Genomic DNA, 14,013 nt, shown 5'->3' with positions numbered 1-14,013 from the left:
CCAGGAGATATAGAAGCGATTCTGTAAACCTGGGACCACGTTTGGAAATCCAGGCTCCCAACCAATGAGCCAATCAGGAGCGAGGATGTTAAAGGTACTGTCAGTCAAACCTGCTTCTAACGCTGGTATGGTGGAGGTTGGGTGGGTGCTCTTAGATGAGTTGGGTGAGGTCAGCTGAGTCTCTCTGGTTGGAGGTTGGGTGGGTGCTCGGTGGCTGCTCAGATCAGTCTCCATGAGTGGAGGTTGGTTGGGTGGGTGTTTGGTGAGGTCAGATTAGTCTCTGTGGGTGGTGGGTGGGTGCTCGGTGGGTGTTGGGTGGGCTCAGATGAGTCTCTCTTTGTGGGTGGTGGGTGGGTCCTCGGTGGGTCCTCAGATGAGTCTCTCTTCGTGGGTGGTGGGTGGGTGAGTACTCAATGGGTGCTCAGATGAGTCTCTCTGTGGGTGGTGGGTGGGTGCTCGGTGGGTCCTCAGATGAGTCTCTCTCCGTGGGTGGGGTCAGATGAGTTTCTCCATGGGTGGTGGGTGGGTGCTCTGTGACTGGTGGGTGGGGTCAGATGAGTCTCTCTCCGTGAGTGGGGGTTGGATGGAGACAGATGAGTCTCTCTGTGGGTGGTGGGTGGGTGCTCTGCGGGTGTTGGTGAGGGCAGATGAGTCTCTCCGTGGGTGGGGGTTGGGTGGGTGTTTTGGTGGGGTCAGATTAGTCTCTGTGGGTGGTGAGTGGGTGCTCAGTGGGTGTTGGGTGGGGTCAGATTTCTCTCTGTGGGTGGGTGGGTGCTTGGTGGGTGTTGGGTGGGGTCAGATTAGTCTCTGTGGGTGGTGGGTGGGTGAGTACTCAATGGGTGCTCAGATGAGTCTCTCTGTGTGTGGTGGGTAGGTGTTCGGTCGGGTCAGAACAGTCTCTCTCTGGTGGGGGTTGGGTCGGGTCAGATGAGTCTCTCCGTGGGTGGTGGGTGGGTGCTCGATGGGGGTTGGGTGGGGTCAGAACAGTCTCTCTCTGGGTGGGTGTTGGGTGGGGTCAGATGAGTCTCTCCGTGGGTGGGGGTTGGGTGATATTCCACAGCTCCACCCGTGAGCCCTCCTTCTCCTGTCTGCTGGGGCTGTAGGTGCCGTGGGTGGCCCTGCGGTTGAGCGCCGCCACCAGGCCGACGGAGGTGAGGACGAGAAGGAGCAGCAGAAGCACAGAGAGCAGACTGATGGAGAGAAGCAGGGTGGAGGACAGGCCCTGAGAGGTGAGCTGGAGGAGGAAGAGGGAGGAAGAGGAAGGGAGAGGGAGGGAGAGGAGGGGAGAGAGAGGGGAGAGAGGATCAGATAAAATTGCAGGAAACAGTGGAATTGTGGATGTCACTGTGAAACCAGACTCCTGTTGAACGAGAAGATCTTCTGTTTCAGACACACACTACAGAAACACTCAGGATCAGTCAGAGGGACGTCAGCTCAATCATTTCTGCTCTGATGTAAAGTCTGTGAGGTTTGTCGGTGCTCAGGCAGTGGACAGAGAACTGCAGCTGGATGTTGCTGACAACATTAAACTTCATAAACACAAGGAAAACTTCACAGAAGGACACTTCAGTTTTCAGTAAAGTTTGTGTTAATGTGTTAAAAAAAACACAAAATAAAATCAGCGTGCATCTTGGTAATGAAACTCCTGCACATCACATCAGGTTTGTAAAGTTGTTGTGTGCAGTTTTGTGTCATGTTTTTCTATATTTATGGAGAGTTGTTGTGTGGGAGCATGTTTGATGTAGGCTTGGGGCCGGAGCTTTATACAGAATCTTTCAGCTAAGCATAAAGAAAGTTTGAATAGAGTCCAGGAGAGATCACTAAATTGCTTAAACATGCATGGATGACATGTAAAACCTCTTCAGGCAGGTTTTTGATGAGGGACCAACATTATAACACAGTAGAAAGTTCAAAAAGTAAATTTTGCATACTCTGTCTATGACAAAATTCAGTATTTCCATGGACAGCTTCTGTTCAAATGGTAAAAAATACATCTCCTGCATTGCCATTAAAATTACCGTAAAATACCAAATAATAGCCCAGTTTCAATTAACCACTGGGTCACCTTTAAACGTCGAGTGCAGGTGTTTATTTTGATAATAATAATAACTGATTGATAATGAATAATCAGCAGTTAAAATAAACACTGAGTCTACGGCGACACCTCCAGCAGTGGTCGTGTCTGCTGCTGAGGAGGAGCTGCTCAAACTCCCATTTCCTGTTTTTTGTGCTTTATTTAACCAAGATCTAATGATTAGTGCAGCGACACACAGAGAGTCTGATGTTTACAGCGACAGGAGCAGTTTGACTTCAGGTCAGTCCTGCCCACACCAGACTGGTCATGTGACTGAATGGACAGGCTCTGTTCTCTGCTCCGATCAGCCTCAGCTTCACTGAAAAAGTGGAGGAACAGACGACGCTGCTGTGAAATCTCTATTTCGCAGTGACGTGAAAAAGAAAGATGGAGCAACACAGCAGGCAGGAAATGGAAGCAGGTTTTAGGAGTTTTGGTTTTGGTAACATTACTTCAGTTTGCAATGAGGAGGAAGCAGTGATGTCATCAGAGCTGCTGTGGTGTAAGAGGAAAGTTGTAGCAAAGGGGTGAGGGAAGGCAGGGGACGAGGCTGCAAGAACTCTGCTGACAAGGTAGGAAAAGTAGTCGCCAGGCCATTATATAACATCGATACCTCCTCTAAGGCGTGCCAGAAAAACTGTTAATTATAGTCATACTGGTTACAAGAATTTGAGATTGTAAATTTAGTTTGTGAGGAAGGAATTAATCGCCTGGTTTCAAAGAAATGCCTGGTCTGTCAAGTGTTTGAAACAAATAAACGCCCGGGGTTTTATTTGGTATTTTACAGTAGACACTTCTAATAAAACAAAATAAGAACCTTCTGATCCTGAACGCGGGCCTGTCCCTGTCTACACCAGCCTCTCCGCGCTCGCCACCATTCTGCTCAGGGAGGACGAGTGGGCGGCCATACTGCTCAAGGAGGGGACGTGCAGTTCAACGGGCGGCTCGCGGGCCCCCTGGGGGTCCAGCTGCCTGGGTCTGTAGTCTCCTTCCGTGCGCCGCTTCTCTTTCAGTTTGGCCACACCCATCGCCAACAACAACAGCAGCGCGATCGTCATGGCAACCAGACATGGTACCAACACGGCGGCCACGCGAGAACTGTACGACGCGACGCTCTTCTGTGGGGCACACAATCATGTCAACATTTATCGTAAACAGAGCTGCAGACAGTGCACTTTTCTGGGCTGGATTTCTGTGTAACTGTCAGAGTGCAGATTGGTTGACCTGGTTTATGGATCATATCTCTGTAATTACTTAGTCTAACAAAGTTCAAAATTTTCTCTGTCACTGTAAACGAACCAAGGACTTATTTTATTACCAAAGCAAAATGAGTCAACAAAAAAAAACCTACAGCCACAAAATGTATATGTAAAATATTTAAACCTACTCCTTGAAGGTACATAACTTTTCTGGTGAAGGGTACGTCAAATGCTTTTCTCCATGGAGATGTTATTGCTTTGTCTGGAATGTCTTTATGGAGACCAAACCAACCCATGTTACAGGTCAGATCTGTGAAGAGGCAAACTTACTCACAGTGAATGTTTGTTTTTCTAGGTATTTTTGAGCTATAAAACCACCTGTAATTGAATAAATGTAAGACACAACTGTTTAATGTCACACTGTGGAATATTCCAGGCAGAGCAATGACATCTCCATAGAAACAAGTAGGTGACGGACAAATAATTAACAAATAATGATAATGTCTGTGTCCAAATGTCCACCCAGCCCCTGACTCCTCACTCACTACACAGACCTGCCCAAGAGATTCAGACCGTCAGCTCACTCCATTCAGGTCACATGACTCGAATGTCTTTTCTCTCGCTGAGGTAAGGGCCAGCACTCGCACCTTTCTGCCATAACATTTTATTTAAGAGTGTTTTATTCAGAATGAGCATCTCCAGTGTCATAAACCTGCACTTTTATCTGCTTCATTCACAAGTGTTGAGTCTAGTTAAACAGCTGTCTGTGTGCTGGTGTTTTTCTGACTCTTGCAGTGCATTGTGATCTACAGTGACCCCTAGTGACCAGCGCTGGACATTACCTTTGAAGGTGCATTACAGGGAATTATGAGTGCACTACTTTTTTCACTTCCTGAACAATCAGACAGCACTGAAAATGGTGTGAGCCCCAAATAGTGTAGGGAAGAGGGGATATTGTGGACATTTGTCATTGTCATATTGCATTGTACTTTTTTTAAACACCAAGAAACATCAAGAAGAACTAAGGAGCATCAAGAAGCACCAAGAAGCACCAAGAACCACCAAGAAGCACCAAGAAGCACCAAGAAGCACCAAGAAGCACCAAGAAGCACCAAGGAGCACCAAGGAGCACCAAGAAGCACCAAGAAGCACCAAGAAGCACCAAGAAGCACCATGGAGCACCAAGAAGTACCAAGGAGCACCAAGGAGCACCAAGAAGCACCAAAAAGAACCAAGAGGCACCAAGGACCACCAAGAAGCATCTAGAAGCACCAAGAAGCACCAAGAAGAACTAAGGAACACCAAGGAGCACCGAGAAGCACCAAGAAGCACAAAAAGCAACAAAAATAACCGAGGAGCACCAAGAAGCACCATGGAGCACCAAGAAGCACCAAGGAGCACCAAGAAGAATCTAGAAGAGCTTAAATTAACCCATATCATAACTGTAAAACTTGCTGCAGAGAATATTCTTTACTGGGGTCTGATTTTTGTTCCCCAAAAGAGAAACAACTCACACACACCCCTACACACACACCCCCCTACACACACACACACACACACACACACATACACACACACACACACACACACACACAGTGTTACACTTACGTCCACAGTGGGGAGGGGTCTGATGGTCGTCATGTTCACAGAGGCTGAAACACCACAACACTGTAAACAACTCACAAATACACACGGCTAACCTGATCAAACTAGAGCCTCCACACACAGGGGACGCCAGGTCAAGATCTGTGGAGAGGCGAGCCCACTCACAGTACAGATTCATGCTTTTCTCAACCTGTCCACTGCACGAATTTTTACATGTTGAACAATAGATCTGTATGATTTTTTTTTTAAAGACTAATTTTGCAAAGTATAAGTTTGATTTGACATTTGTTTTCAGATTCACAGAAACTATTCAATTGTGATTTGGTTTTGATCGTGATGATTGTGCAGCTTCATGAAGCAAAATGAGGAAACATGTTGAAATTAGGGCTGTATAAATGGTTACAATTATCAAATTCTGCAATTGTAGAGACCACAGACTGTAAAAAGAAGTGGACATCACCCTGAAGCTTAACAAAGAATGAAGCTCACGAATTTGGAGCAGGAATTTATAAACGGACAAAATGGTGAAATAAAAACCCCAAGATCCTGTAGAGCGGGTTTATAAAAACATTTTAAGACCAAAATGAGGAGGCTCACTGCAGCACTAAACTAAATATACTGTCCTTTTATAGACACCTGCTTGTCTCCAAACAATAATAATAATCATAATTTCAATGTCTCCAACCTGCAGCTCAGGAGTTACCAGTAACTCTCCACCCCTTTCAAGCAGCTCATCAAGGGATTTCTGAATTATACGTCTGTGCTGAATAAGTCAAATTGGATTGATTAAATGCCTTTTACCATTGTACATGTGTCATTTTGATGCCTGACTTTGTGCACTAATAAATGGAGAATGGTTGATGTTTTATAGGCATCTACCTGTACCTCATCTAAGGCTCGCCGTGGCTCTTCTATTCACAGAATTTTTTTTGTGACCACTGAAACTAGTAGCTCTGCGTGGCATTTTTGTTTCGTAAAAGTAGCTCACAGGAGGAAAAAGGTTGGAGACCGCTGCTTTAGGAGGCAGGAGTATGAAAGTATAGATGTGCCAGAAGTTTTGAATTAGAATATTTCATGATGAATGAAATAACTGTGATACATTTTTAAATAAATAAATTTTAAATTTTTTTATTCAAGTTATTTCATTGATGATGAAATATTCGGTAACACTTTATAATAACTACACCTTATTTAGCCCTAAATAAAGCATGAACAAAGACTTAATTAATAATGATTCACACTTAGTATCTACTTAATTACTACCTGAATTAACACTTAACTTGCACTTAATTCACCTGTGCTGTAAATAGTTACTCATAAGTATTTCTTTCTTAATTACTAATGAACTAACCATTTTTGTGTGCATTTGTAAATGTATATTTAAGTACAAATTTGTGCATTTATTAATGATTAGTAAACCATGCGAGAATGATTTACTAGTAATGCATTATTGTTTCTCTGGAATTTGACCAACCTTAACAAATGTTTAATAAAACATAATTAGTCTTCACTTTAGAAAAACTCTCAGAAAGACTTAACTAACAGATAACAGCTGCCTGAATGATCATTGTATTGTATTATTAGTAAATCATTCTCTCATAACTTACTAATGATTAATAAATGCTCAAATGTGTACTTAAATATGCATTTGGTTAGTTCATGAGTAATTAAGAAGTATTGAGTAACTATTTACAGCACAGGTGAGTTAAATGCAAGTTAAGTGCTAATTCAGGTAGTAATGAAGTAGTTACTAAGCGTGAATCATTATTAATTAAGTCTTTGTTCATGCTTTATTAAGGCTAAATAAGGTGTAGTTATTATAAAGTGTTACCAAATATTCTAATTAACTTCAGGCACATCTGTACTTCCATATAGGAGCCTTTAAATAAATATCCTTTAATGGAAAAAACTGTGTTTTTGTTTTCACAAGGTTTGGAGATTCTTGTATCAGTTGATCAGTTCAGATTCTTCTCTCACCTGTGAATGCTCCTGGACGTCTTTACAACTGAATACTACTTTTTAAACATATATTGCAATTTTTTCCCCCAATTTCTGCATCCCTACCTGAAGACACCCAAAGTAAGTCAGTATCCTCTCCTCCTCCACCTCCTCCTCCTCCTCTTGTCTCTCGTCTGAGCTCGTCTCAACAGTCAGCAAACTTAAACTCTCCAGAAACACAATCAGAATACAGCGGCCGCTCCGTATCCAGGGGCCTGAATAACTTTACGCACCGGTCTCTTCTCTCTGTCTCTCTTTGTTGACAGGTGAAAGTGCTTACCTGTCAGAGCGGAGCAGGGAGCTGACAGGAGCAGCCAGGATAATGCTAACCCCATGCGCCCGGAGCTACGAATCTCCATCTCTGTCCCACACGAGAGGAAGTGTCTGTGGTGTAGTGACCAAACCCGCACCCCCTGTTCTATCAGCGCACACACACACACGCACACACGCACACACACACACACACACACACACACTGCCCTCATAGGATGAAGCAGATAGTGTGATGTGTGCTGCTGACAGGGCACTTTCACTGGGCTGCTCCTTTTTCACCAGACTCTGAGTTGGCTGAATAATATCCAGAGGTGCTAAAGTAGCCAAAGCATAGACTGTATATGTAAATGGACAGAGCTAACCTGCTAGCCGCCGCCAAATTCCAAACAGGAAATAAGCATGGGGGCTTTTCCGGCTACAATTCACTTTTATGTTGAAAAAACTTCCCCTTTGTCTCTGTAACCTCTGCTGTTTTTTCTGTTCCTACACAATTCCTATTTCTAATATGGAACTCCAGATTTCTGCCGGAGTCTGTGAGCTTCATTTGACTGGAGCTGAACACTGTGGGTTGTTGTAGAAGTTTTCAGCTTGTCCAAAAATGGTGGAAGTAAAAGGCTGGAGACCAACTGGACGTCTTAAACAGGAGAAGTTTATTTCCCATCAATAATATAGGCCAGGGGGACTAGGAATGTCAACATAGTGTGATTTCAAAAGACAACATAGTTTGATCTTTGAGTGTTCACGCTCCTGGACTCTGCTTCCAAAGAAGGAGCTTTATAAAACAAGTGTGGTGAGACTATGAAGACCAGTAGGCACCAGTTAGACTGAAATATGCCACAATATAGATAACGGTGCCAATGGTGTGCCAAGAGAAGATGATGGTGTCAATATAACTTCTGTGACTCAATGTTAAACTGAGAGATGTACATGGAGGATAAATTACTTCAATTCTCTTACATGGATGACATCGCACTCACTTAGTCCACTTCTTGAGTCTATGTATTCAACTAATATTCCTCCAGGAAAAGTCAAAAGTTGTGAAAAGTAGTAAAATCTCAAGTACAAGTATTTGGTGAAATTCCTACTTGAGTAATCAGTTTAGATCACAGACTGTATACAGAAGTGGACTATGTGAGTCTGACGTCACCCACAGCCCTTGGTTCCAGTCAAATGAAGCTCATCAACGCTTGCAACTAGAGTGGCGAATTTGGAGAGAAATTCAATATTTGGAATTTTGAGTGAGTGTTCCATAGCAGCCAAAGAAAAAGCCAATCAGGAGCGAGGTTGTTGATTTAGCAGCGCTGACAAACAAATCTGTTTCTGATGCTAGCAGGAGTGACTGAGGAAAAAAGGCGCCTGATTGGTTGGTTATTAATGTTTATATCTTGGTTTATGGACAAAATTGCAAAATATACACCAGGATCATGTAGAGCGAGTTAATACAAACATTTAAAGATCAAAATGCAGAGGCTCACAGCAGCAGGTACAGAGAGAGAGGATAGATTTTTAGTGGAAAGTGAATTAGAGCCAGAGTTGATGGAGCTGCTTCAAGCCCATGCTCACTTCCTATTTAGAACATGGCGGCTCCTGCATTAGCTGTGTTCATTTATATAAACAGTCTATGGTTTGAAGTATAAAAAAAAAAGCACATTTTACATCTTTTTCATTTGGGTCATTCCACCTCAATTCACCCCCCCAAAAATCAGTTTGAACCCTCACATTGTCCACTTGCAAAGATGAAACTGATGTATGGGTAAGTCATAGCCAAGAAAGCCAAAATCTCAAATTTTAACATGATCGAAGTAACGGTTGTTGAGACATCACAATTTCATTTTTTCACTTTTTTGTGTGGTCAGTGAATTTCAAATTGCATTTACTCAGCAACTACTGGTCCAATATCAAAAACCAAGGCATCTCTGGAAAGAGGAAATTGTAAGAAATCCAAATCTCATTTATTGAATGTGAGTACTTTTGAGATGAATGACCTTTTGACCTATATTTTGACCTTGAAATTGACAATAAGGGACACGCCCGACCTCAATGACACCAACAGAAAAAAATGTAGCCCTGTATGTCGACGACAAAAAAAAAAAAAAATCTGGAGGGGTTTTCTTTTTTTATTTTCACACAGATTTACCTCGAAGTTGACTTACCTCTTTCTTAAGAGATGTCTAATATCGTTTCAGTGTATACGGCTGTACACTTACACAAAGAGTCCAAGCTGATATAATCTCAAAAAACTAAAATTGCATTATCTTGGAAACCGTTGGTCCGATCAAACTAAATATTGAACATTTTGGCTTTTGTATGATTTACGTAAATACCAAGTTTCATCAAAATTTGACAAAGTAGGGTTTAACTCATGGGGTGAAGTGAGGTGGCCAGGCTGGTGCCAGCTAGTGCCTCCTCTCAATTTCATTTCTCTCCAGCAAGGTCAGGAATCAAAATACACTGGACGGTTTGCAAAAACCCTGGAAGTGCATTATATACATCACAACCAAATAGCAGCAATTGGTTAAATGAAAATCACAAAGGTCACACGGTTTCTACAAAGTGAAATGAAGTAAAACCGGGTGATGAATCAGGCTAGAACTGAGTGGACTGACCCATTTCCCCCTTCACATTAGTCTGTCCTTTTTGCTGGTAAAAAACACAGTGAACTATCAGACTACTCCAGAAATCAGATTATGGTCAGATTTTGTGTGAATGTTAAAGGTTGCACTGTGTAACTTTTTGGTTGAGGGTCCATCGCCTTCTTGATTCTATAGAGATGTCATTATTCTGTCTGGAATGTTCCACAGTGTGACATTGACCAGATCTACCTTACATTTATTCAATTACAGGTGGTTTTACAGCTAAAAAATACCTAGAAAAACAAACATTCTGACTGAGAGTGAGGTTGCCTCTCCACAGATCTGACCTGTAACTTGGTCTGGTCTGGTCCCAGTGAAGATAAAAAGCCTTAATACTATACTGTGGAACATTCCAGAGAAAGAACAGAACATTTCAGTGGAGAAAAGCATTTGAAGGCGCCTCTACCAGAAAAGTAACACAATGCACCTTTAAGTATTCAGCAGCAACTAGGTCAAGAATGAAAATACAATAGACAATTTGCAAAAACCTCAGAAGTGCAAGTTCAGGCACCAGCCAATCAGAGAAGAGTCATATATTCAGTGTTGTCAACGATTCCTGAGATCGAGGATTTAAAGTCGGAACAAAGAGAATGTTTGGTGAATTTCAACAAGGGGAAAGGTGTTATTGTTCTTCTTCCTACAGGATTTGGGAAAATCTTAACATAGGAGTTATCCCCGTTAGAGGAGCATTACATACATCACAACCAAATAGTAGCGATTGTTTAAAAGGCCCATCTGATGTAAAATAACTCTTTTCACATTGTATCTTCTGCACATAAACAAACACAATTTGGCTTTTGGAACATCAATTACACAATAGTTCTGAAATCTTACTGATTTCTTGGAGAAAATCACAGACCAGGAACTATGAAAGTCCGACTATTGCTCATCCCCCCTGAGAAAGCACAGGCTCCGCCCTCCAAAGCGCCTTCTGCTACGTCAAAAGCGTCATAGGTGTATCTGCCGCGCCATTGTTGTAGCAGCTTTAGTTCGTTGTCACGTGGGAGGGTGGCAGAAATATGCTGCAATTTGTTTAAAAAAATGCAGAATTGATGTAAAAACCACTTGGGCGACATATACAAGGCCCACACATCACTCTTAGAAGGTAGAAAGCTCTGAAAAGTTGATTCTGCATGAGATGGGCCCTTTAAATGATAAAAAGTATCCGCCTACCATCAAGCGAACGAATCCTAACACTGCGAGGGTCAGACGGTTTCTACGACGTGAAACGAAGTAAAACCGGCTGATGAATCAGGCCAGAAAAAAAAAAACATGCATTCTTATTGTGAATTGGCTCGCCTCTCCACAGATCTGACTTGTAACTTGGTCACAATAGTCCATAGGTGTATACTAGTCTATGTGCTCTTCTACTTGTTCTGATACAGCTCCAAATCAGAAAGGTTGCACAATAAACCTTTATCATAGGGTGATCAGGTTAAACATTTGAGAATCTTAGCCTAAACCATGAACATATTTATGAGGCGTTACGTGTGGAGCTTGTGAGCAGCACGTCTGCACCTCCCCGTCCACTCGCTCTCCTCTGTCAGCACAAACCTCACACAACTGCCCTCACAGGATCCTGTCAAAGACTCCTGCTGAACGCGCACTATTCCACCCCACAGGCACTACCGCTGTCACCGCGCTCCTGCCGCTGCTCCTGTCACTGCACCTGTCACCGCACCTGTCAGGGTCCCAGAGGAGGCCCACTTCTCCCCTCACGCCGGCACACAGGAATAGCTATCAAATAAAATGAGCTCAGTGTGCAGTATATGCTATGGTAAAGTGTGCCAGCGACAAGAGATTTGGGTTTTTTTGGAATCGTGACACGTTTTATATTTAAGAAAAAAAAAAAAGTACAATCTCTTATAACACATTTTTACTTCTCATTCAAAATTCCACTGTGCTGGTTTTTAAATGGCGTAATACAGAAGCCCCCAAGGGTCATAAAAGAAAGATTTGTTAAAGGGAAAACCTGATGCAGTGGCAGTGTTTCAAAGTGATTTAATGCATTATTCAGGTTGGTTTTGGACACTACTCTTGGTGTTTCATAGTTTCACAGAACACGTACAACTATTTAGAGGGGGGATTATGCAAAATTGTCTTTTTTTTTTAGCTTTCTACCATTAAATAACATTGTTCCCTCATCAGAAACACACCTGAAATGGTTTGAGAGGCATCCATGCGTGTTTGAGTAATTTAGTGATCTCTCCTGGTTCATATTCAAACCCTTTTTATGGTTAGCTGTAAGATTCTGTCCAAGGCTCGACCAAAAAACTACATCACCCATGCTCCCACACAGCAATTCTCTATAAATATACAAAAACATGATACAAACAATACACTACAACTTCACAAACCTGATGTGATGTGCAGGAGTTTTTTTGTGATAGTGCTCTGAAGGGGGGGGTGACTTAGCATGAGTGAGCAAATGGAGGGGAGACTCAGAGCATCAAAAACTAAACTGGAACTTATAACATGTTCATATGTTGTTTTAGGTGAATATAGCATTTTGAAAACAATATAAGGGAACATGGTGATCTAAATACTGTATTTTTTGGACAGTAAGTCAAATTTTTTTCTTGGTTTGGGTGTTTCCTGTGACTTATCTCCGGTGCAACTAATGTTCACACTGAAGGAGCAAGAGGTTCTAGTCTTGTGTGTGAGTATCTGCTGCTCCTGTTCCTCCTGTACCACTGTCACTTCACTCTACTGCACATGTCTCCTGCAGAAAGAGCCTCTGTTCTGTCTGTATCATGTCAGTCGATCGCACCATTACTTCTGTATCACTGAACAATTTAACATTTAAACAAACTTAACAAACGACTGAGAAGACTGAACACAAATGCCCCCTAAAAGAAAACCATATTCTGCAGATTACAAACTGCAAGTTGTGAAATCTGCAGTTGAAAACGGAAATCGAGCAGCAGAAAGAAAGTTTAGATTGAGAGAGAAACTTGTAACACTGGGAGGATGCACCATGAAACTTTCCTAGAGTCACTGGATGGATGGACAAAGCCTGGACTTCAGTGACACTGAAACCATCCTGTCGGGATTCAGAAAGGCCCGAATAATTCTAACTGGAACTGATGCTGAGTCTGATGACAACTACACAGAAGAGTTTGCGTCGCTCTGTTTACCTCTGGAGGTCATGGAGTTGTTCAGAAGTGACACCGAGTATGAAGAATTGAATGGATTTAGTGATTTGGAGTGAGATGGAGAGTTTGTTAAACTTGTTCTGTTCTGTTGTTTATAGTTTATCTGAAGAACTGTTCATATGTGACATTAACAGTCTGTTGTTCTCTCTTCTATTGTTATTACTACAACTTGACTTTCAACAGGAAATGTCAGTTCCTGGTCTCTGATTCTATAGAATAAATTTCCCCCAAAAAGTGCAACTTTATTTCTTCTTCTTCATTATGCATGAAGAAGAAAAAGTATACGACTTATACTCCAGAGGGACTTATACTCTGCCCTGGAACAGTCTGACAGAAGAGAGGCTGCCAGTCTGTGCCATAAGTCCCTCTGAACACCACCAGCACACACGCACACACATTCTTTCTAGACAGTGTGGATGAAGTGTCTTGCTTACAGACACAACAACAGTTTTGCTGTATTCCCAGCGTTCCCCCGTCCAAGCACTAACCAGTCCCGACGCTGCTTTTCTCCCTAGATCAGCCTCGGACAAGAAAGTCTTTAACCCTTAGCGTACAAAAGTGAAGATTGTGTGCAGACTGTGGTGGTTTTACTGAACGCAAACAGCTGAGGTCACATCCCAAACCTGCCCCGTCACCCTCGCCATGGCAACGCACACCTGTGGACCTGTGTGTGCGAGGCTTATTGTGGGATATTCTGGGATCTACTGCACACTACCTGAGCTTAAGGAGGATTAAGAGTCTATATAAAGAGACACGTTTGTGGATAACTCCAGTCTGTCACTTCGAGGCCAAACATGTGTGACCAGAGCAGAGAGGAGCCAAAGGTCAGAGGAAGAACTGAAAGAACAAGTGATTCATGAGGTTAGAAAACTGAAAGGAGTCATATTCTTCCTTCTGCATATATATAGAAACCGTGGCACTGGATTCTGAATTTTACGCAATTACATGTAATATTTACTTGAAATTCCATAAACAAGACTTAAAGTGACATTACAAAACTTTCTCAGGGTGGAAAGTCAACTCCAAAATTCCATGGAAAATATTAAAACCATACTTCTGGTTTAACATTTTACATT

General features: G+C 42.5%; 1 protein-coding gene across 1 annotated transcript in view; it reads right to left on the bottom strand.

The window, feature by feature from the left end:
* Window positions 1-1,156: 1,156 nt before the first annotated feature.
* Window positions 1,157-14,013, bottom strand: part of crb1 (crumbs cell polarity complex component 1) — a 57,451-nt gene continuing 44,594 nt past the window's right edge. The window contains 2 exon segments of the mRNA XM_055164733.1: window positions 1,157-1,234; window positions 2,892-3,192. Coding sequence (XP_055020708.1) covers window positions 2,923-3,192 — 270 coding nt within the window. The 3' untranslated portion in view covers window positions 1,157-1,234; window positions 2,892-2,922.

The sequence above is a fragment of the Boleophthalmus pectinirostris genome, unplaced genomic scaffold (assembly GCF_026225935.1).
Source record: "Boleophthalmus pectinirostris isolate CB_2022bp ecotype Guang Dong unplaced genomic scaffold, ASM2622593v1 HiC_scaffold_7, whole genome shotgun sequence".
NCBI lineage: Eukaryota > Metazoa > Chordata > Actinopteri > Gobiiformes > Gobiidae > Boleophthalmus > Boleophthalmus pectinirostris.
Note: the sequence above shows the minus strand (reverse complement) of the source record. Positions and strands in the feature narration are given on the sequence as shown.